Source organism: Aythya fuligula, chromosome 29 (assembly GCF_009819795.1).
Source record: "Aythya fuligula isolate bAytFul2 chromosome 29, bAytFul2.pri, whole genome shotgun sequence".
NCBI classification, from domain to species: Eukaryota; Metazoa; Chordata; class Aves; order Anseriformes; family Anatidae; genus Aythya; species Aythya fuligula.
The window spans coordinates 885,527-908,960 of NC_045587.1; the positions used below are offsets into that span (position 1 = coordinate 885,527).

The 23,434-nt window shown below is 45.6% G+C and overlaps 4 protein-coding genes across 6 annotated transcripts in view; 3 read left to right on the plus strand and 1 right to left on the minus strand.

Moving 5' to 3' along the window:
* Window positions 1-6,195, minus strand: part of SCN8A (sodium voltage-gated channel alpha subunit 8) — a 52,442-nt gene extending 46,247 nt beyond the window's left edge. Inside the window, exon 1 of one of the 3 annotated variants that reach the window (XM_032204760.1) lies at window positions 6,077-6,195. The gene's annotated coding sequence lies outside the window, so the exon portion shown is untranslated. Of the gene's footprint in view, window positions 1-5,161; window positions 5,231-6,076 lie in introns of those variants that run through there. The other 2 variants (XM_032204762.1, XM_032204761.1) reach the window with 2 other exon arrangements.
* Window positions 6,196-10,168: 3,973 nt separating this feature from the next.
* On the plus strand, window positions 10,169-14,035 carry LOC116500009 (methyltransferase-like protein 7A). The gene is made up of 2 exons (XM_032204900.1): window positions 10,169-10,676; window positions 12,582-14,035. The coding sequence occupies exons 1-2, from the start codon at window positions 10,182-10,184 to the stop codon at window positions 12,816-12,818; spliced, it is 732 nt and encodes a 243-aa protein (XP_032060791.1). The 5' UTR covers window positions 10,169-10,181; the 3' UTR covers window positions 12,819-14,035.
* A 77-nt stretch (window positions 14,036-14,112) lies between these two features.
* On the plus strand, window positions 14,113-17,241 carry METTL7A (methyltransferase like 7A). The gene is made up of 2 exons (XM_032204899.1): window positions 14,113-15,590; window positions 16,512-17,241. Exons 1-2 carry the CDS (start codon window positions 15,087-15,089, stop codon window positions 16,746-16,748), a joined length of 741 nt encoding a protein of 246 aa, XP_032060790.1. The 5' UTR covers window positions 14,113-15,086; the 3' UTR covers window positions 16,749-17,241.
* A 413-nt stretch (window positions 17,242-17,654) lies between these two features.
* On the plus strand, window positions 17,655-21,476 carry TMPRSS12 (transmembrane serine protease 12). The gene is made up of 5 exons (XM_032204697.1): window positions 17,655-17,742; window positions 18,184-18,382; window positions 19,008-19,279; window positions 20,063-20,205; window positions 21,240-21,476. The coding sequence occupies exons 1-5, from the start codon at window positions 17,655-17,657 to the stop codon at window positions 21,474-21,476; spliced, it is 939 nt and encodes a 312-aa protein (XP_032060588.1).
* Window positions 21,477-23,434: the final 1,958 nt, after the last annotated feature.

The following is a 23,434-nucleotide window of genomic DNA, read 5'->3' on the forward strand; positions in this document are numbered from 1 at the left end:
GCTGAGCTGGTTTTTGTTCCTTTCCCATTCTGTGCATCTCCATCAGTTACTCCAATGTATTTGAAAACCACAAAGCATTACCTATATTCCTTGATTTTTTAAAATAAAACCAATATTTAAAGACCATCAGTCCATATCCACGCATTCATCCAATGAACAAGGATTAAATTATCTTCATCCCAAAGATCTCAGGATTTAAGTAAAAAGTTTCTATACAGAGAGACAGACATAGAAAGGAAAAATAATTTGTCTAAGGCCAACCAGAAATCAATGGTAGAGCTGGAAACTGGTCATAAAAGCCCTGGGATTCTCCCAGTCCTGCTAACAATGGGTTGTATACACAGCCACTTTCTTAAATGCTGTCCCCAGCAACCAGGTATGTCCCAAAATGTCCCAACAGCCAGCACAGCCAGCGTTACACCTCCAAGGGAGTTGCCTTCATCTCCCACAAACCTGGTCTGCATCAGGAGCTCTGTGGGGCTCATCCTCCTCGTTAAAGACCCCAAACACTTCCACGACAGCACGCCTGGTCCTGCTGGAGCTCAGCCTAGAATGTCCTGCGGACCACCAGCCTTGTAAATTTTTACTTTACAAATGAGGAGAGCCTTGCTGGGGTGTGCGGAAACCGGTTAGAATAAATGCTAGGGTTGGTTTGGGCAAAAGGCACGCTTCCCAGACTTGATTCTTCAGCATCCGAAGGGAGAAACATTTGGAAAACTACAACCAGAGAAGCGGCGCAGCTCCCCGTGGCACCGGGATGGCAGAGATTTGTCCTGAGCACCCAGAGCCCATGGCACAGAGCTCACAGAGTCCAAACCACACGAGCACGGGCTCCAGAAAGCCAAGGTTTTACACCAGCCTAAAACGCCGTGCTGAGGTGCCTGGTTACTAAGACAATCACTTTTTACAAATGTTCCCAACAGTCCATTTACCAGCACATTAGGAAATATTCTGATAAATTATGCAAGCTAATTGTCAAAATAAATTAAAAAACACTTTTGAGGCAGTATCTTTGCTTTAATACATTTCCTCAGTTATTAATTTGCAAGATTCAGTCGGTCACGGTATCCTTTAAGTCCCTTTGAGAGATAGCCCTTTTGTGTGAGTCCTTTTATGTCTCCTTTTATCCCTATACATCCTACAGATGCACATATCCTTTTATATAACCCACGCAGACGCATGTGGATTTAATTTAAAAACGCAGGGTTGGGGCCGAAAGGAAAATACAACGTGGATGAGCGGCCCCCCGAAATTCTCCTGCACGAGACCCCCAAAAACCACCAAACCAAACCACCTACATGTGAGAAAACCCCTGGCTGGGAAGGGCCTTCCAAAGAACTCGCAGCTCTTTGCCATCTGCAGCAAATTCTGAGAGCCTCGAAGCGGGCAATTTTATCAATGAAGCTACGGCAACACGAGCAGCCGAGATGCAGGAGGAACCCTTGGAAAGGCCGTCATGTGATGCTCGATGCTGTAAGGTGGAAGGAAAAAGGCTTATTTTCACGATCAAGCAGTATTTGTTACTTTGCCGCCGGTCATTTTTCCCCAGCCTCTGTCAAATGCTGCAGAAAATCCCCATGCAGTCATTTCTAAGCTCAGGGCAGGCTCCAGACAGGGCAAGAAAGCGGCTCGGAAACAGCAGGGGCAGAACCGAAGCTGAACACACACGATTAAAGGTCAAAAATGGACAAAAACAAGGAGGAGGGAGAAGCACAGCAGCACCCAAAAGCAGCAGAAAATGGTACAAAAACATCCTAACACCTAAATACACTTTAATAAAAACCTAAGAAACAAAAGATGTGGTACCAGAGGCTTTCTTAACCCCTATCAGGAGCAGTATCATTTCTTTAGTGTCACCACTAAGTTGTAAGACCTGGAAATAGGTGAACCCAGATCTCTAGTGCCCGGTGCTAGCCGTTACTCACGGGGGACTTACATTTATCACCGGTCTCCCAGGGGAACCTGGAGATTCAGCCAGGCTCAGCCAGCTCAGGTACAGCCCTTCAACAGCCCCCTGCCACAGCCCAGCAGCTGAACAGGGAACTGTTCAAAATATTGACTGTATAATTGTCAAGGCACTAGCTTGCCCGCTCAGAAGACCGAAATTTAATCCCTCGTTCAATTCATTCAGTGACCCTTAAAACAGCAGTGACTTGTTCTTCACAATCATTTTGGAGGAACTCATTTAAGGTTGCGGAGCGCCCAACCGCTACGGTGCCAAACGGCACAAATATGGGCAAATATGAAAGGAAGGAGAAAAAACAACCGGCCGCCTAGCTCTCTGCTCTGACACAGCCGAGGCTGGATGATTTCTGGGGTGTTGTAGGCTGAATAAATCCACAAATGGCTCGAGGATCTGGTGTCTGGCTTCGCAACTTCATAGCTAGGAAGCCGGGCTCCTCCAGCAGTTCGGCTGCTCAGAAGCTGTCTGCCTTGCAATGACGTTGAGCATTGCCACCTCCGAGATTTCCTCCCAACTATTGGGAATCCAGCATGCCCAGGGATCGGGCCAAGTTGTATTATTCTTGTCTTTAGAATAACAATATTCCCGTCCACCATTACCTACAGAAATAATTCAGTTTATGCCCAGCCGTGCCCTTAGCCACAAGAAGAAAATCGGGTAAGGTGAAGCACTGGGGACAGATGCGTGAGCTACTTGTGATGAGCTTCAACTGCTCTGTTTTTCAAGCATCCTTCCTCAAAACCCAGTGCCAGAAATATCAGAAATATCACCTTAATGGCCAAAGAGAACTAGATATTGCCGAGTTTGCCTCAACAAGCTGTAGGAGCTCCTGATCCCAAGCAAGCACCACTTCTTTCCCCAGCTGAAGGGTTTCAAAGCATGCCCAAACAGACATGAAGAGCTGCAATCACGTGTATTTCTCTGGGTTTTAAAATTCATGTATGGAGTTCTGGTAAAACACAAAACAAAACAAAAACAGTGTACGCATATGCAAAGAGAAGGAGAGAAAGGAGATGGCTTTTAGTTATTTTCAAGATTTTCTGCTCGCTACCTCTATAGCACTGAATCAATAACAGGTTTTACTTATGCATCTTTAAGACCACTACTTGTAAAGTTCGCAATGCATTTAAATGCTTTGAACAATAGAAAACTTTTGTTAAAAAAAAAAAGTAAAGAAAAATCCTCCTGAAATTTACTGCTGAGGATATTTTCTTTATAAACTCCTCATCTCCTTCTGCTGGCACAGGAGCAACATGGAAGGGGGCTTTCAGGTCTTCGCTAGCCAGATTTGGCGTTTTGAAATGGTCGTTCCCAGAAAAGAGCAACTTCATGGGTTTGCTGCAGCCTGGTCCCTGCTGGTTTCCCTTTTACCCACAGCACGGGTGCCTTTCCCCGAGCCACAACAGGTCCCTTGGTTACTCGCGAGCCACGCAGGACACAGACCAGTCGCAAGGCGACCATCCCATGCACCTTCCTCAAAAGTGGTTTCTGAAATTATCTTGCCCATGCTTTTCTCAACACTAACACCTTTCTCTTGTTATTTTAACAAATCGTCTTTAATCCAAGCCCTTTCTTTGAGCACGACGATGAGTTATCGATCCCCGTGTATTTGTTTATTGCAATGACAGCTGCAGCCGCTTCAGGAGGAAGGCAGTCGATGGTGAATGGGAACCCTGTGACCACACGAACACTGCATGCCCCCGGAGGCACAGACGGCCTCTGTGCCCACTGCTTCTGGAGTCATTGAAAAATACTAACCATAAACTGAGGGTAAGGCCAAAGCTGTCCACCTTAATGAAAATGCTGACCGAGCCCAACAAACACAGAGCGAATGCAGACATAACAAAAAGGGGGGAGATGATATCATGTTTTCGTATTTGAGCTACTTTATTTTCATTCAGCTCTGACTTGTTTCTATTTTATTCCACCTCTAACTGAAAATGAGAGAACATGCATCCACTCCCAATTTCTTGCAACACACAATCGCTCGCTTTTCTGCTGTTTATTATAAACCTGCCTTTCCAACTCTGGGCACCAAATATTCACATAATTACACTTGTTCCACCGAGTAGGACGGAATTACAGTATCTGTACCGTGATCTGGATAGAAGCCGTACGCAGGAGCTTATATAACTGCTTAAATTATTTGCAATAGGCGCAGGCCCTTGCACCCAGCACAAATGACACCGTGGAAGCACCAAAACGCGTGAACAAAGCTCCGAAAGCCCCTCGGTCGCGTCGTTAAGCATTTCACTTAACCACCGTGGCAGCTAAAGGAGCAGACTCCCCACGGGCACGGCTGATGGAAGCGGGGACGAGCCGGGCCTCGCGTTTCGCCTGTGCGGGTCGCGGCGTTACAGAGCGCCGCTACGAGCGAAGGCTGCTCCCGCGACAGGCAGCGCCACGAGACGGCCGCCCTCGGGCACCTCTCCTGGAGCTCGAGATCTTTTCGGAAGACCGGCCGTCACGTGGCAAGGAAAAATAAGCACTCCCAGGCGAGAATATTTCCAGCCCCCCATCCCTCCAAAGCGGTGCTGGAACGGGCTGCCGGCCGCCACCACCGAGAAAACGACTGATGTAACGCTTCCTTCCCTTCATGCCTCTAAAGATACTCCTGGAAGGGGGCTCCGGGAACACCCTCGCTCCTCCTCATCGCATCCTTCCCGGTGTGAAATGAGGACATAGGGGTCACGGGTTCCCGTCGGGGGCGGAATGCTGCGGCGTTGAGAGGCCCGGGCTCCACGCCGCCACCCGGCACCCCACCACGCGACCCCCACCTGTCCAAGTCCTGCGCGATCTCACGCCGCTCGCCCGCAACACGGCGCACGCGGGGAAAGCCACCACACCTGCGGCCGACCTCCCTCTCTCCAGAAGCCGGCTCCGGAGCCTTCACGGCGCGCACGGCTCCCGCTGTGCCGCCCCTCGCACGCGTTCCCCTTCCCTGAGGACTTTTAGGCTTCCCCTCGCATCAGCCGCAGCTGCCGCCGTGCAGCCATCTCCCCCCACACACACACACACACCAACTTGGGCAGGATTTGCACCAGAAAATGGGGGAAGGGATGAAGACACCCAGGTGGTTTTTTTAATAGGAAAAGCTCGTTAACATGCAATTCCCGTCTCCCCGGGATGGAGAAATTAAGCTTGCCCTCTCCGTTCCCCCCAAAAATCCGTGCGGTGGAAGGAAGCGAGCGCACAAACCGTGCTGCTGGCCGCCATCTGGGTCAGGTTAGGACCTCGCAGCCGCCCCAGGCATCTCCCCACAAACTCCGTGTCCTCCCAACTTCTCGCCCTGGCAGCAGGACTGCGAGGATGCTGAGCAGCGGGAGGAAGGCAGGGTGGAGGAGGGCTGGCCCAGCTCTGCAGCTAGGGCTCGAGGGGGGCAGGGAGCGAGGAGAACTCCAATGAGCCCTCAGCTCTCCCTCCCCACAATGCAGACAAAGAGCAGAGAGCCCAGAATTAAGGGCCCGGGGAATAGGGCCCCGGCCCCGGGCTGTAGGGTGGATGGGGCTGGGGGTTAAGGGGGGTAGAGGGGAGGTCGCCCCCTCTCTCCCAGCAGCAGCCCTGAGGAAGGGGCTGCCGAAATGCCGACCCCCCAAGGCAGCCAGGGGGCGAGCCGGGGTGTGGGAGGGGGGGTAAACGGGGCACCCTCGGACCCCCCCCTCGCTGCAGCACCAAGGGGAGAAGCTCCCGGAGCATCCCTTCGGGGCGGCCGCCAGGAGAGGCGGATTTCGGGGAAGGGGATAAGGGATGAGGAGAGGGTTTTGGGTGGGGGGGTCGGGGGGCTACCTCTGCACCTCCCGAGCGCAGGAGAAACCGGGCAAGGAGCTGCGGGAAAATCGCTCTGCGGCAAAACCCCCGCCCGGGCTGCGCGTGTGGTGTGTGTGTGAGGGGGGGGGGGAGCGAGAGAAAGAGAGAGGTGGCAGGTGGCGAGAGCGCGGGGCGACCGCTTCCTAATCCCCCAAAATTAAAAATTACAAGAATTAAAAAATAAATACCCCAAGGCTTCCGAGGGACCCCCCCCCCCACACACACACACACACACGCTCCCCTTCGGGCCGGGGGAAGGGGGGGAGTGTGTTGAAGTGGGGGGGGGGGGGACGGACTGTGACTTACTGTGGCCGCTGCGCTAGCGAGTCTCCCGCAAGGCGTTGCTGGACTGCGGAGGTGGGGGAGCTGCAGGAGGAACTGCGGTTGTCGCCATCTTGTGCGCTGCCGGCGCGGCCCCCCCCGCGCTGCGCGCTGGGCGCCGGCCCCTCGGCTGCCGCTGAGGGAGCGTGGCCAAAGGCCCGGGGCCCGCCTGGGAACTCCCCGTCCGTTTTTTTTTTTCCTCCCCCACCTTCTCCACATCCACCCCGTCCTCTAAATACACACATAAATGGCGAGGAGGTGGCCCCCGGGGGACGTGGGGTGGGCTCGGAGAGGTTGGGGGGTGAGGGGTAGATCCCCGCTCCCCCTCACAGTCAGGGATCGGTCCCCAGGCAGGGATCGGTCCCCAGTTCCAGCATCATTCCCTGCTCCCAGCATCTGTCCCCACACCAGGATCATCAGTTCCACTCGCTGCCAACCATGGAAAAACAAAAACCAACCCCGGAGCCATGCCCGTGCTCGGCTGGCCCCCACAGCCCACCGTGCAAGTGGCCCACGGGCGAAGGCTCAGGTGCAGATGTCTTGGCTAACCCTAATTTTGTTTAGGATGGTGACTTGCTTCAAGTTTAATCTACTCCCCGTGCAGAACTGGCTTTGGAAATAAGGGCAAAAGTCCCACTGCAAGCACAGAGCGGGGCCCATGATGTGTGAAAGATGCTATCATAAGAGGGAAAGTTTGCATCGGCCAAGCATTGTCTTTTTTTTTCTTTTTTTTTTTTTTCTCCAGACTGTTTGAGGATAAGCTAAAACTTCAGCACTTCAGGTGGCCGTGCGTGCCCATCACAGCCCGCATCAGTATGAAGAGCTCATCCCTGGACTTGCAGCCGGTGCAGGGGTTGCACAGACGGAAGCCGGCTCCAGCCCTGCTTAGGGATGGAGTTCTTCGAAATCTGTCGGTGGGAAGGGGATCAGAAAGAGGGGCCTGCTGCTACACATCACTTTGCATTTCGCCCAGCCACAGCTGGGGTGCAAAGAAAGCCCTGAAACTGCAGGAGCGGTTTTTACTACTTGGAGGAAATCAAAAATTAAAAGGAGGAAGGACAAAAGTGAAAGGGGCGAAGCTGAAGCTCTAGGTCCTGGGTGAGGATAAAACACCTCCACTGCTCTGTGTTGCTGCAATACCTGTTCAGCATGGGAATGGATATCCTGCCTGTCACCAATACAGGAACATATTGGCGTAATTAAAGCACAGTTTTGGGGGAAAAATATTCTTTGTTGGTCAAACTAATATTTTGGAAGACAGACAAGTCTGGATGCACAAAACCTGCAGAAAGAGAGATTATGAAGGGCTTTGGTGCCTAAAAAATTATTTACTTTTCCTATCCATGTTAGCTGACCTAATAGAAGACAGTTTGCACTGAAAACCTCACTGAGGACTACGCTCAGCAGGAAGATTGTACAGAGGACATGAAATGCCAAGCTGCCACCTGTCACATGCCAGCGATATTCTGATCTGTAGGTCTAGGCACTGCACTGCCTTCCCTCTAAGTGGGCAGCAAACTCAGGTGAGCTCAGGTGAAAAGCAAGATTTAGCTCTGCTTCCCCAGGAAAACTCGAGCACAACAAAATAAAAAACTGCATCAAGACAAAAAGACGCCTCCTGGCCATGGGAGCTTCTTCTCGTCCTGACTGTGAGCACAACAGAGAAGTCTTACAAGAAATACTAATACAGATTACTGTCCTCAGCTACAGCTCCCTCACACATTTCTCTATTTTCCAGGAGAACAGTGAATAAGAGAGTACTAATAATTAACACAAGTTACCCCTTATATGTAGATTTGATGCCTATAATTTAACGTTATAATTATAATTTATGGCTGGATTTTTAGGATCAATTTTTATTACGTTGCTCTTGTTCTCAGTAGGACTATGCCTGTGTTGCAAAAAGAACAACCTGAAACGCTGTATTAGGTTGCTGCTTTAGGAAAAAAAAAAAAAAAATCCACCTTGCAGAAATGTCCTCTTCGCAGAATTTTAAATCTTTGTCCTCTGAGCAGAGCTTTAGGAGTTGTGTGCCGTGTGCTGAGCAGACAAGCTAACAGGACACAGCACTGTGCTGGAGAACTCATTTATCTTGCTTTAGAAATGACACAGGAACTAAATTTGCCCTCACTTTACAACGCTGATTTTTATGGGACTACCCTAGTGTAACACAAGGGCAGACACAACCTAAAAACCGTAGATCTCCCAAGCCATAACTAATCAAAAGCAGTTATATATACATTAAATAAGCTGTTACAGAAAGCTACAGATCCTGCGAAAGTTTCAGTTCAAACCGGACCTTCTGTAGCGTGCTTCTCACTAAGACTTCAGTTTCCAAACAGAAGCAAAATAAGTGGAAATAAAACCACTGAAATACAGGGGAAAAGTCTGCGTAGGTAACGGTGCCAGCAGTTTGAAGCGTGCAGCGCTGAGCCCAGGCAAAAGTGCTGGGACAGAAGCGAGCAGGCAGCGATGCAGCTCACCCACACCCAGTCGGAAAGGTGGGAGCTCACCTGGCATCCAAGTAGGGCACCCACGGAGCCGAGGGATGCCGGTGGGCACACGGGTCCCAGCAGGGCGGGCAGCGCACCAGAAATACTTCAAGGACATGCTGGGGCCCCAGGGGTGTTATTACGGTTTGTAAAGACATCTTCGAGCAAGTCACTTAAAGCAATATATAGGTCAGCACCCTCAGAGGGTGTAGAGTGATCACACAACAAAACAAAAAGGTCTTAGCTGATACCAGCAGAGCCTGCTAGAGTCTATCCCGGAGCTGAGGCATGAAGTTCAGTACAATCTCTACACAGTTACACTTCTTGCAGTGCCCCTGTCCACCCTCTTGCTGGCATTATTGCTGGCTCACATCAACAATTGCACTAATCAGCTGTCAGGTCCACCTAGTCCATTGGCCTGAACCAGATTAAAAGGGAATCCTCAGAAAATGAGCATCCTCGGAGTTTATTTCCAAAATCACACTGCCTGGAAAAGCGGATAAATATTGCAGCTCCAGCTAATGGTTGTGCTTGCCTGTAATCAGAAGAGTAAAACAAATAAGAAGCGTAAAACCTTCCCTTGGGTTGGAAGAGAAATGAAACCACGCGGACCTCAGGCAACACAACACAGCTAGGATAATTCTGGACAGTAACTACCTGGTTCTGCGCTGTCTCTTTAAGGTGCACAATACAAAAATAAATAAATAAAAAATACACTGGAAAAGGATACTGCCCTTTCCTTATTTCATCATTACATCCTTCACTTCTCCCTTCCCCTTTTGTGCAGTGATCTCAGAATTGCCCAGTCAGTTCCTAAGCTTCGTGGACAGGGATGTGTCCCGTGCATGCCTCTGCAAAGCACACAGTGTCTGTGCCTCTGTGACAATAACCAGGTGACTGCCTGTCTGTGCTCATAGCAAAAACAAGCAAGCAGAAGCTAAACAAAGTTTAGTCGCCAGAGTGACTATGTAATTTAAACAGGTTGTTACATTTGAGTAGCCAAAATATTGCAATAGTCTGGAAGATTTCTACTATATCATGACTGCAATTCTTTTGTTGCAAAAGCTCTGTCTCACCTACAAGACAAGCCAGTATCTAAAGCCTGCAAGTGTGGGAAGAGGTGGGAGTCACTATTAGAGTGCCCTGCACGCCACATCACGGCCGGGAGATGGTCAGACGTACAATGAGACAGCAGTCCACAAACCTAAGAGGCAAAACACACATGAGGTTTCGGATCAGCCGCTTCTGCCAGACAGCAGGCTTGAAGCAAGCAGGATCTGAGCTTTCAGACTGAATGCAGTTAAATGTTTAAGTAGGTCCTTAGCACACAAGCAATGCCTTCAGAGCTACTTGTCCAGTTACACGTACAGCCTCCCGTGTTTGCTAAGCGAAGCAGAAATGCTCAGACACCCCCCTCCCTTCTCAGATGTTTCCAGCAGTTTTGTAAGAGGGCAGCGCTGCCGCTTTAAGCCAGATTTTGGAGTGTGGCCAGCCAGGCAGACATATCCGGTTCAGAGGTAGCTCTGACAGCAGGAAAAGCTTCAGGCAGAGCGTGCTGAGCTCCCTGCACGCCTGCTTGCACACGCAGCTCCGCACAGATGGTGCTCGCCTCCCTTCTGCAGAGCTGCGTCTGGCTCCTCGTCTTGCCTGCGCACGTATTCACCTACCTGGGCTTGTGGGACTCCTTCTATAAGAAAGTTTTTCCATATATCATGGCTAAGATGGCACCAGCCTACAACCATAAAGTCTGCAAGCAGAAGCAAGCCCTGTTCAGCAACCTGCGAACATTTGCAGGCCCTTCGGGCCAGCTCACCTTGCTGGAAATCGGCACGGGCACCGGCACCAATTTCCAGTTCTACCCACCAGGCTGCCAGCTCACCTGCACCGACCCTAATCCCAATTTCAGCAAGTTCCTCCTCAAGAGCCTCTCGGAGAACCAGCACCTCAAGCTCGAGCGGTCGGTGGTTGCCTCTGGTGAGGACCTGCATCAGATTCCAGACGGCAGCATGGACGTGGTGGTGAGCACCCTGGTGCTGTGCTCCGTTGGCAGCGTCCAGAAGGTCCTGGCCGAGGTTCTGCGGGTGCTCAGGCGGGTAAGCGAGGGAGAAAAGGGTGATTTGTGTCCTACACGTGGGCCCCCTGTGCTGGTCCACGTGTGGGATAAATGGAACCGCCTGCACAAGGGCCAGGATGAGTTTAAAAGCACCCCTCACTTTTTTTTCAGCCTCCGGGGAGATGGGCTTGACCACTCCTTCCCCCTCAGCAGGCAGTTTCGGTTAAATACACGTGCAGTGACAACGCTGCAACCTCTACTGACTGATGAAAGTTTACGGCCTAAAAGATAAGTGCTCCCTCCAAAAATTCAAGCACTAATAAAATAACAAGCAATAATAAAAATAACAAAAGCCCTAAACACTGTAGTCATATTTAAATATTTATTTTAAATCCAAATTCACATTAATTTTATATAAGCCACTTCATGATTCATTAGAAAACTTCCAAACCTAAATGGAAGTAATGGCAATCTCATCCTTATCAAAAGTGCCTTTGTTCCTAAATCTTTTCAAGTTATCAGGACCGAGAACCCAAATAAAGTCAGAAACTGGATGTTGGCACCTAAATCATTTTAATATTTTTTGAAATGTGTCCTTGGTTCATGTTGACTGCTTGTAAGACAAGCAATAAGCATTTCTTCTTTAGTCCAAAGATTTCAGGCCACACTGCATGCATAGGGCAAAAGACTGTCCTGGAACCAGCATTGCTCTGATCTGGTGTGTGAGCACCATTTCCCCAAACGTGAACAATCCTATTCCTATTCTGCAGGTTGCAGAGGAACCATGGTTAGAGGCCAACAGGTTGAACCCTTACCATCCCTCCCAATTCTAGGTCAATGAAAATTAAAAATAGGCCATCACTTACAACCCGTCATCGAGCAGATGCCACACAGAGCAGACTGGGCAGAAATACAGCGTGCCTGGTTTCTGGATCCACCTGCCCTCTTGTCGTACGTGGCCCACTTAAAAGGGCACCAGCTCCAGGGCCCTCTAACTGCTGCTGTTGAAATGTCTGACAACAGTGCAGCTGAAATGGTAACAAAACCTACCTCAACAACTGCTGGGAAGTGTCTAACCGGGGGGATCCTCGTGCATCTCAACAGCATCAGAAGAGTCGTCTGCAGAAAACCACCATGCACAGAGGGAGAAGCAGGCATAGCTCACAGGGAGTGGATCTGTAGGCTGAGGAGGAAGTGCTCAAATGTCTGATTTCCCTTCTGCCAAATCCTCTTTCTTTTTCTAGCCTGTAACTTGACACATGACAATGCCGACAAGTTTCTTTACATTACTGTGCTGGAAAGATCTCCAGACCTTTCTGGGATCACAAGAGAAGTTGTCCATCCCCTGTCTTGTAACATCCAGACACAACACAAGCAAAGTTGCACTTCTGGCCTGCACAGCTCCTACTCCTAAATACTTTTTGGTGGTGTTGCTTCACCTGCAGATGAAAGAACTAGCTCAGCCTGCTTTACCTCTCCCTCCTCAGCACGGCTGGTGTGCTGCCAGGCAGGCAGAAGGCTGGGAACACCTGCAGGCAGTGCTGATCTCCCCAGCAATTTTACAGGTGAGAGAAACTGAAGCACAAGGATGTTAAAGTGGTTACTTTGAGATCATCCAAGGCAGTTGTGACAGAGATAATAACCCCATGGCAGCAGTTCCTAGCCACCAGACCATACAGCTTCCTGCACAGCTCTAAGCTGCACCCATCAGTAAACTTGTAGTCAGTCCATCATAGCCACCACCTTCAATAAAAGCTGAATGGGAGGCAGTCTTACAGACCACACAGCCCAAAACGAATCCAAATCTTGCACGCATAACATCTAGGAAAGGGCTTGGTGTTCAGAGAAGTGATAAAAAGCAGTGTACTTACCAACATGGAAAAAAATAAGTTCTACTTATGAAGGTGAAAAGCCCTAAGTCCTTTCTGATGGCACTGTTTTGCAGGGTGGAGCTTTCTACTTCTTGGAGCATGTGGCTGCAGATCATTCCAGCTGGACCTACTTTTGGCAAAAGGTCTTTGACCCACTCTGGAAGTGTTTTGGCGATGGGTGTTCCTTGAGCAGAGAGACACAAAAGGAGCTGGAGAAAACTAATTTCTCAGAACTGAATTTAAAGCACATTTATGTCACACCTCACTGGATCCCTTCTAGTCCTCATATCATTGGGTATGCAGTAAAATAAGGACTGTGAGCACTGCAGGGCACAGGACCTCTCTTCAGCACTCCTTCCTTGCTTTAAGTGAGGTTTTTCACCGGATAGCACCCTTACAGCCAACCCATGTACAGCAGCTAGAAAGAAGAAAAACACGGAAAACAGTGAGCAACCACAGCTCATTCAAACCAGGAATCGCTCTCCTTTTGTTAGGCAGGCTTTCTGGGTAAAGTTCTTAAATAGAGCTGTCACAGAAGGACCTGGCAAACTGGAAAGAAGAATAGACAACAAAATTCAGACCAATACAAAATAAAGAGTCAGCATTTTAGAGAGCTGAGAAAGGAGAGAGCGAAGAAAGGGAACAGAAAATACATGCAAGCAAGAACAGGCAGCTAACGCTTCCTAATGGTGGAGAATAATGCCCAACCGTTCACATTTCCAATACAGGACACATACATAATAGATACAGCATCAGTACGAGCATTTTCATTTCAAGCTTCCTATTATGAACTACCTTTAGGAGCTTCATTCACCCATGCCGGTACAAGTCCTCCCTGACAGGAGTTCTGTTTATTCAGGGAAGTGCTCATTAGAGCACCACTTCACCATACAGAGTTCTCACTGGCCATTAGATGCTAATGTTATCAGCACGGATTTAACTCGAAACAGCAACCCAGGAAGCCAAAAACTGTTCTTACAGGATATCTTCATCTTTTATCTTACGGGATAAAATAGTTTTTTGTTAAATCTGGTGGCAGAAACCTCATCTCCACTGTAAAATGCTCTCTGTTACTAGGGCAGCTGTGTCCTCAGAGCCCTTTGGTCACACTCTGGTAATGTGTTTCACCTGTGCTTAAACTCCTCGCTTTCTACTCTTCCCAGGAGCTAGATCACACCTGTAAGATGTCTTTTTTTAAAAGCCATGAGTTTCATTAGAAATGTTTTCCAGTTAAACTCCTCTAGGACACCAGGATAAGGTGCTGCCTTCTTGGCCACTGTTGAGTCTTTTCTACGATTTCCTACAGTATAGCAGCAAAGAATTAAAGCCTAGTAAAGATTATATTTATAATGCACTTCTTGACTCTATTTTGTGCTTCACACACTTCCAAGTGCTCTATGCAGAAAGCACATCTGAAGGAATTCCATTGTTCAGATTTGTTTCTCTGATGTAGTTACCACAAGGTAGAGGAATGAAGGTATGACAACAGAGTTTGTTAATAAAGCAGTCTAATAATGATGCCACTGTATGCTGGACTTTGTATTTGCTTTATTACCACTAGAGGGAGGAGGTAACTCATTGAACAGGGCTACCTATCACTTCACAGAAAAACAATGTTCTCCAGCACAGTTCACACCCGAACTGCCTGAATGAAGGACCTGAAGTTGAGAGGTACAAACAGTCCTCCTTTTCCATCACTGGGCTCACCTGAAGCAGAGCAATTAAAAGCTGGGGGTTAATTACCCTGCTACCAAGTCCTGTGGAAAAAGTACCAGTGATTGCACAGTTGAAAAAGTTTTACAGAATGCATTTAGCATAAAACAGACCATGTGTTGTTGACTCAGGCTTACAAAGTTAATAAAACCAAGCTACATACTGCATGTAGTGATTACTGAATTAATTGCTTTCTACCAGAGCTCTGAAAGGTAACTAAGAAAAGCAAGATCATTTCCTGAAAAAGAGCCAAATTCACATGCTGAAGTATTTTGGTGCCCACAAAGTGGAAGACCGAAAGAGCTCAGATCAGGTAGCCGACTAGTTGATCCAGCTTCTTTAACTACCTACACTGGGGTGGTAAATAATTCAGAAATAAATGTATCTCTACTGAAATGTTAATCAAACACCCAACCAGACACCTGTCTACAGCATATCCAGCATTCAAATTAATTTCTTCCTGTTCCCCGAAGACAACATACGTTTGCTTTAAGAGATATGAACTGTAATCTGAAACTGCTGAACACCACATTAGGGCATTTTATGACATTTTGCCAAGGGTTAGATACAAGGTTGTACTGCCCAATTTATCGAGGTTACTTAACAAACTGGCAGCTCTTTTTCTTGCCAGAGCTGGGACACTACCGTAACTGTTTGGTATGCAGTCCTGTTTTTCTCTCCCCTGCCTGTGAGCAGACTTTAAAATCAGCTTGAGAAAACAGTCTACCAGGTCAATCCAAGGAGCTGAATACGCTTCAAGAGGAACACAGCAAGTGCATGAACGCAGCTCTGTCCGAGTTTCAAGGGCTCTAGCACACGGAAGAACTAGCTTTGCTCCGTACGGATCCTCTGCCCTCACGACAGCAATGACAGAAGTCAGCATTCTCTTCTTCCGCGCCTGCCTCGCGCTGCTTGCCATGCCCATCTATCTCCTATCATTCCTGGGCATATGGGAGCCCTTCTGTAAGAAGATATTTTTCCCTTTCTTCTTAGAGAAGCTCTCTGCAATTCACAACAGGAAAACAAAGAAGCAGAAGCAGGAGCTATTTCGAAATCTCCCTGACTTTGCCAGCCCCTCGGGAGAGCTGAAGCTGCTGGAGATTGGAACTGGTTGTGGTGCTAACTTCCAGTTCTACCCACCAGGCTGCAAAGTCACATGCACCGACATAAACCCCAACTTCCAGCAAGGCCTTGCAAGAAGCATGAGCCAGAACCAGCACATCCACTACGAGCGCTTCCTTGTAGCAGCTGGAGAAGACCTGCATCAGGTGCCCAGTGGTTCCATGGATGCCGTCGTCTGCACCTTAGTCCTCTGCTCAGTGCAGAGCGTGAACAGCACCTTGAAGGAAGTAATGCGAGTGCTCAAACCAGTGAGTATTTGAAGAAAAAGTTTCATGTTATTACCTTTATGATCTATTCCAGAGGTGCTTCACCAAATATATATATATATATATATATTTTTTTTTAAGCTTACAGACCAGACCCAGTTTATAAGTTAAATGAGATTTAAATGGAGCAAAGCAGTAGCAACAGACTGGTCAGTCTGTTCTATTCTCAAAAGTAAAACCCTAAAAGTTACAAGCTACATACCTAGATCTGCTACAAAATTAATAATTGCAGCTGATATGCATTTAAAGCAGAACCTGCTGTTTTTGTTGTCCCTTCCCCAAACACTTGGTTTTCTTTTGGTGAAGAGCTTTCTGATCAAGACTGAAAGTCTGTTTTAAATAAATTGCCTTTGCCTCTTAGAAGAAGGGCTGATCTACCTGTATGACTAAACCAATCTGATTAAATGCCCTCATTCCTTGTAGGGTATCAGTCAAATTGAAAAACAAAAGAAAGAGAGCTGGGTTGTTCAGTTTTTTTTGCAATAATAGTTCAGTCTTTAAAATGGTATTTTCAAGCCCAATCCTCTGGGTTGTCAAAACCCAGTGAGTTCTAGTAGGATTTATACATTTCTCTCAGTCTTCTTTAGAAAAAACAAAACAAAACAAAACAAAAAACATGCTAGCAACTGTAATTTGAACAAAATGGTAACTATTGCTGCAATAATAGAGGGACCAAATAAATGCATACTGCATGCTTCTGGAATACACATTTTGAATCTGTGCAAGTTTCCCACTTATATTAATTCCAACTGGCATCAGAAAAGCAAAAGGAGGGGAGGGAGAATACTGTGGGGCAAGCAAATGGAGCTTCATGCACACTGGTGGGTACTGAATGATGGCAGGCCGCCTGGCTCTGCTGTGTGCACTCTTTCTACAGCGCTAAGACGACTTTGTTTTCCCCAGGGAGGCGTTTTCTATTTCTTAGAGCACGTGGCCGATGATCATTCCAGCTGGAGGTATTTTTGGCAGCAAGTCTGCTATCCAACTTGGAAACTCGTGTTTGCTGGTTGCTGCCTAACGAGAGAGATATGGAAAAATCTCGAACAGGCCAACTTCTCAGAACTGAAATTACAACACATCAGTGTACCGCTGCTTGGGACGCCTATTAAGCCTCACATCATCGGATACGCTGTGAAGTAACACAGATCCACCTTAAAGCTTCTTCCCCTGGCCCCACAGAAACGCCTCAGCATAATCAAAGCGCACAAAACGGCATATGCTAATCCTGACATATAAATGTAGGTAACGTGGCTAAGGACTTTAATTAAACTTCTGATTCAGACATCAAATGAGAGAAGACGGTCAGTTTTCTAAACATCTTTAAACTAAAACCACTGTGCTGGGTGTACATGAAAGCTTCGCACGGTGCCTCACCGGCTGTGGGGCAGCCCCAGCAGCACACGGGGCACCTCCACATTGCTTCCAGACCTGCCTGGGGCCACTTCGAACCAAAGGTGGCAAGGCAACAGAACACAAGAGTTTGGCAGACAAAATAAATATATTAACTCCTTACTTGAGGGAACTTCTGCCCATGTCTCTCTGGCAAGCAGTTCCTTCAGGTATTCCCAAGCACATTTTGCCACGAGGACAGAGCAGGCGTAGAACACCCCAAACCGGTGCAGGCCGCCATGCTGAGGGCACTCCTGGCACCCGCTCTCCTTTCCCTGGGCTGTTCACAGCTGTTTGCTCTCCAGCCTTACGAAACCAGCAGGGAGAGGCAACCTCTAACACATAAACTTTGCTCAGCTGCAAGTTATTTATTCACCAGGGGCAGAGTGCTGAGAGGGAGGAGGAAGCTGCCTCCCCATGTAACACACAAAGCCTCTCACTCACTTGGCTGCCCACCTGCCCCTGCACTTGGTTCTAACAGCGTTCACCAGCATTAAAAGAGTCATAATTAACATTTTGTGCTTGGGAAGTTTCTTTACGGTGTCCCCGGTGCACCACAGCCCAGGTGGGAGGTGTTGCTGCCTCAGAGCCGGTGGCGGCCGTTGGCAGCTCTAACGCGCACCGGGCCCCACCGCCATTTTGTGCCCTTGACTGAGAATGAGGCAGAGGTTGGCCACTGCCTCGCTGCTCCTGCTGCTGGTGGGCACTGTGCCCGCTGTGGTGGCCCTGCAGATCCCCTGGGACGGTACTGGTGGTATGCCTGGGTGCTGGGTCAGTGCGGTGGGTGTTGAGATGGCTGCGGTGGGTGGTTTAAGTACCTGAGAGGGCATGGAGCGGGGGGGAGGCGGTAGTGCCCCATTACTGCGTGGCTTCTTCCCACAGCTCCACAAAGAAAAACTTCATCTATCCATAAATGTGATGAATTCACAAAGCTGCAGCGACTGGAACCCACTTACATTGACGTGCACAAACACAAATGCAAGAAATATGCCTGTAACCAAATAAAATACCTTTCACAGGGTCTAAGGAAATATCCACATTTTCTCTCAAGAATCAGAGCTCTAGCAGGAAACATTAAAAGTCACAGCAAGTAACACTGTAGATACAAAAAACCACTCGTGGCTAGCTCACCAAAAGCTCTGTTTTTCAGTGTGAGCCTTATAACCAACTTTGTTCTGTTTTGTAGACTGTGGGGAGCGGCCGCTCATAGATAAGACCTCAGGATCCCGGATTGTAGGTGGACATGACGCCGAGGTTGGAGCATGGCCGTGGTCAGTCAGCCTCCAGATTCACCACGTTGGTGCAAAATTTGCACATATATGCGGTGGAACTTTAGTTAGTGAGAATTCAGTGGTTACCGCTGGCCACTGCACTACAGGACGGAAGTAGGTATTCATGCCAGTAGATGGTTTTATTAAGTATGAGGAAAGCATAGCATCACCTTTGTTAATTTCAAACAGAATGTAAATCAGTGGGACACAGGAATGCTGAGCTCCCCCAGTACAAAACCAGTACAGAGACTCTGAAATGCACTTCTGGCTTGGTCCAGAACAGCCTTTGTTTTTGCTAAAGGGCCAGTTGGTTTTGATCTAGGTGACATTTTCGTTAGGGAACTTATTTTTTCTTTTCCCCCCCAGGAGTTTCCAATCTTTCTGCTTAATAGAGCATTTTAAACAAGTAAATCTCACTGAAAAACAACAACAACAACAACAAAAAAAAACAACCAAACAAACAAAAGACCCTGCAATACTTAAATTAGAAACATTACAATTCATTAGTTTTGATACTGCTTCTATTTTTTTTTTGTTTAACAGAACCAACAAAATTGGCACTTTACCTTTCTTTGACAATGGAGTCATAAAACTCTTCAAAAGAGGCTTTTTAATTGTACTTACAGCAGTTCTGTATTTCAGCTATTTGATCACTGTTTTCTTTTCTGTAGCCTTTAAAATAGTTGCAAAATCTGCACGCTAGTTCCTGCAAGTTCATATTGATTGCGTTCTTTCTTAGGGACCCATATTTTTGGAGAGCTGTGTTGGGCACACATAACCTTTGGAAACATGGCAAACATGCAGCAAAAAGAAGTATTAGAAGCATAATTGTGCACCCAGAATTCGACAGAGAAACATTTGAAAATGATATTGCATTATTTCAGCTTAATTCTGCTGTACGCTACAGTTACTACATTCAGCCTATCTGCTTACCTTCTGCACACCTTTACCTGTATATTGGCCAGGAAACAGAGTGCTTTATAAGTGGTTGGGGACGTATAGCAGAAAAAGGTAAAAGTTTGCTTGTTTTGTTGAACCAGTTATTAGCTGCATTATTCCCATTAGGTTTCAGTCCCTCCAATTCACTGAGAGAGAACTGAATCCATTCAGGTTATAGTCTCATCACACAAAGTCATTAAATACTTCTGCAATCGACTATCTGCTTTCAGTGTTTTTTACGTTGAAAGCAGAGTAGAACTACAGAGATGTCATCAAAGGCATAAATATTTAGCCTTTCTTTCATGGATAATATGCAAAAAGGAAAACAAACTATCCCAACTTTCAGACTCACAGTAGTTACTCAATGTTGTCTGCACGAATAACTATTTTTTATTGAAAATATTTATAGTGCATTATCAGCTTAGGAGTCCCAACATATTTTAGGTGTGGCTGCTCTCCCTCAAATTATCTTTAATCTCTATAAGCACAGACTTCATACGGTGTCAGTTGGCGGCGTGCATCTTGAATGGAAATTTCAAGGACAGCCGAGGATGATATAAGCTTATTTAGTAAGTCACCTCTGGCATTTTGAGCAAGGCTAATGAGCAGTACTGTTATCATCTATGCTTCTTCAGAATAAGAATTGCAAAAATTACATCAAATCCAAGTCAGCAAACGCTCAGCCCACTTAAGTTTAAATCCATTAGAAACAGGCACAATCTCTAGATTAGCACGTGTTGGAGCATGTACAGGAGCACGTTTAAGGTAAAAAAACAGGAAAAAGATGTCACAGTAAGAATGACTATGCACAACAGCATAAATGTTTGACTTTCTATATGCTGTCTTCCATTAAAGGTAAAACTCCATCTGTATTACAAGAAGCACAAGTGGAAATCATTCCTTATAGTGCGTGTAACAATTCTGATGCATATGGAGGCATGATTAACAACAACATGATTTGTGCTGGCTCTCCATCAGGAGGCATTGATAGCTGTCAGGTAAGAATCAACACCATGCCCAATGTGCCACCACTAAGCCAGAGTCTCCGGGGTATCGCGATGCATTTGTAGCATAATTCATTAAAATGGCACAAATACTAAAGGAAAAATACATCAAATGGGAAAAGAAGCATCAGAAATAGACAGAAAGGTGATTCAAAAAGGAACACCCATTGCTGAAAAATACACAAAGACTTCAGTGTTAATCAGCAAAAGAAAAGAACAAGTTAACAGAACTGAAAGGACAAAGAACACAAATGCAGTACGTATGTTATCACTGTACACATGCAGTGTGTGTGAAGTACACATACATCTTGCTTGGTTTTATGCTGTTGAAAGACAGTACCAATACTGAAAAGTGACATGGTTCAGTGGTGAGATTTTTATTTAAATGCTGAGCAATCAGCATCTCTTTCTCAGAAAAGACAATTCTCAGGTCAAAAGCCCCAGGATGCTAAAGTTGGGGCATCAGCTGTGATATGGAGACATTTATAATTAAATAAGTATATTCATAAGTGTATCATTAGTCTGATACACTTCCTGCTTTCCTCAGCACTTTTCCTCTAAGCAAGTAATTTGGCAAAAATTCAACGTTGTGTATTCATTACTATGTTTCTTGGTAATTGCAGTACTACACTGTGCAGACAATACATTCTGGTAACAACCGACATGTAAGAAAGTTTATGGAGACAAGCCTTAGAATGAAAAAGGAACCAAAAAAAAAAAAAAAAAAAAAAAGAATTAAGAAACAAATAACAACAAAGAACAACAAAAAAAAATCCACAGAACTTTACATAGACAGTGAAACCAATATAGACATGTTTTTTTAGTCAAGGTAGTGTCCCTCAGTATCACGGATCTTTATTTTAATTGGCCTGTGTACTACTATCCATATATTACTGTCTTTATTACTGTCTAGGTAACTTGGCAGATTTTTAAAACGTAATTTTAAAAAGTGGATACATCACTAACATTTCTACATTGGTTTCTGGAAGGAATGTATGTCGCTAGTCTTTTGTATTATTTATTTATAGGGAGACAGCGGTGGACCTTTAGTATGCTATCACCCTGGTGACAACAAATTCTATCTACTAGGGGTTACTAGCTTTGGATTTGGCTGTGGCCGACCAAAATACCCTGGGGTCTACGTCCGTGTACCTCACTACAGAAGGTGGATAAGCTCTCAAATTCTCCTGAATGGCAAGGCTGGGAATCCTGTGAGCATTACGCTTATGATTTTTCTGACTATCAGATGTATAGTGTTCGTGTAGACTTTCTAAAGTCTACAAACCACCGCATCATCATAGTACAGGTTTGGTCTGCCTGTTAAAACTTGGCGAAGAGGAGCTAACTCATGTTTCGGAATATAGCTCTGAGCAAAAATACATATATATATATATATATACACATATATATATATATATATATGTATTTTTTTAAAGAAGGCATGTTTTTATCCAATCTGCACGTGTACAAAACCTTAAAAGCACACTTTGCAGGTGTATTCTTTCTTGTAAATGTAGGAACTAAAGCAAAGCACATGCAATAGTTAATATATACGTTCATTAGGATTTTCTAGGAATGTAAGGTTTCAAACTGTGATATCCCCCATCGTTTTTGAGGTATGAAGCATATTACATGTGTATTGTTGCTCTGAATTGCAAGATCTTAGCATTCTTACACTATGTCATCTCATCAAGTTTTTTTTTCTTGTTAAAAACTACTTTGATAGACATGTATGAAGACAAAGTAACATAATAGTTTTAGGCTATAAGCATGAAATCTAGCTAATTAAAAATGTTTACCAGTACTTCCAAGTAGTGTCCTAAAAGTTTGCAATTTTATTATCATCTTTTCTGTCTTCTGTCTTTAATATCCATGCTGACAAGTAGAGCGAATGATAGCAGCCTTGACCCTAATAATGGAAATTAATATTGAAATGTTACTTACTGAAAACATTTGTTCTTACCCTACTTCTAGCTTTCAGAAGCTCGGGTGTTACTTAATACTACTGCTATGATTTTGTAGATGGCAGAGATACTCCCTCTGCTGGGTGAATATTAGCAGAACACAATGCTCTTAACAGAGCCTTAACAAGAAAAAAAAAAAAAAAAAAAAAAAGCAGAAACATAAAAAGATATTCTCCATTACTTATTTTTAGTGATGTAGTAGTTTGGCTGCTGGAAGGATACATCAGGGAGAAAAATCTCTCGATGCCATTCCATAGACCAAATACTTTATTTTTGGTCACGGTAAAGAGCTGGTACTACACAACATAGGGATTTGGTCAGAACTACTGCAGTCGTATGTTAATTAAAAATAAATTGATCAATAAATAAGGAACATCAGCATTAGATTTTGGCGACTTTATTTACCAAGGTCAAAATCTGCAACCATCTAATTGTTTTGACAAATATTTACAATTCATATAAAGCATGTACTTTCGTTTGGAAATAATCAGCAGAACAGTACTTGGTACTACACCTCTTACTCTCAGGATATAGATTTTATTCTCTTACCATCTAGATTTTGAAGTAAGTCCAAAATAAGCACTTCATGATAAGTGATGACTTAAAGAGCAAACCCATGTTACTGTTTAGTATTTCCATGATGAAAAATAAGCTGCTCTTCCCAAACACTATTTTAAGAGGATAAAAATTTACTAACGTTATGTCTGGCAGCACTACATAGTTGTTTCACTTGCTGAATACAGAAAGAATTGGCCACCATATTTTATACAGTCTTAACACTTGATAGCTTTTTTTATTATTATTCTGTATTACAAAAGAAGGTAAAGGAACAACAGCACACAGTGAGGATCAAAATACCATACAGAGGAGTTATCAAATTAGTTTCAGTACTGTAGGTCAAACCCTCTTAAACATATGCCAAATAGCGTACACACACCTGATGGCAGACAGCAAAAAAGTCCAATTTTCTGAGGTGCTAAGCACATCCCATGGTGTTCATTTTTCCTGAAATTCCACTGACAGAGAGGAGGAGGCACTGAGCACCTCTTTCAGAGCAGTTTACTAATGGAAGGACTTTCTCAACCTTGCTCGTTATTTTTGATGTGAAACAAAAGCTTTTTTTTTTTTTTTGACGTGATTGAGAACACAAATATATACTCCAGTTTGGCCTAAAGGAAATGTATTGTGGATGATGTCCGTAACAATGTTATATTTATAAACTTTAGGAAAAAAAAAATATAGCCTACTAACAATGTGAT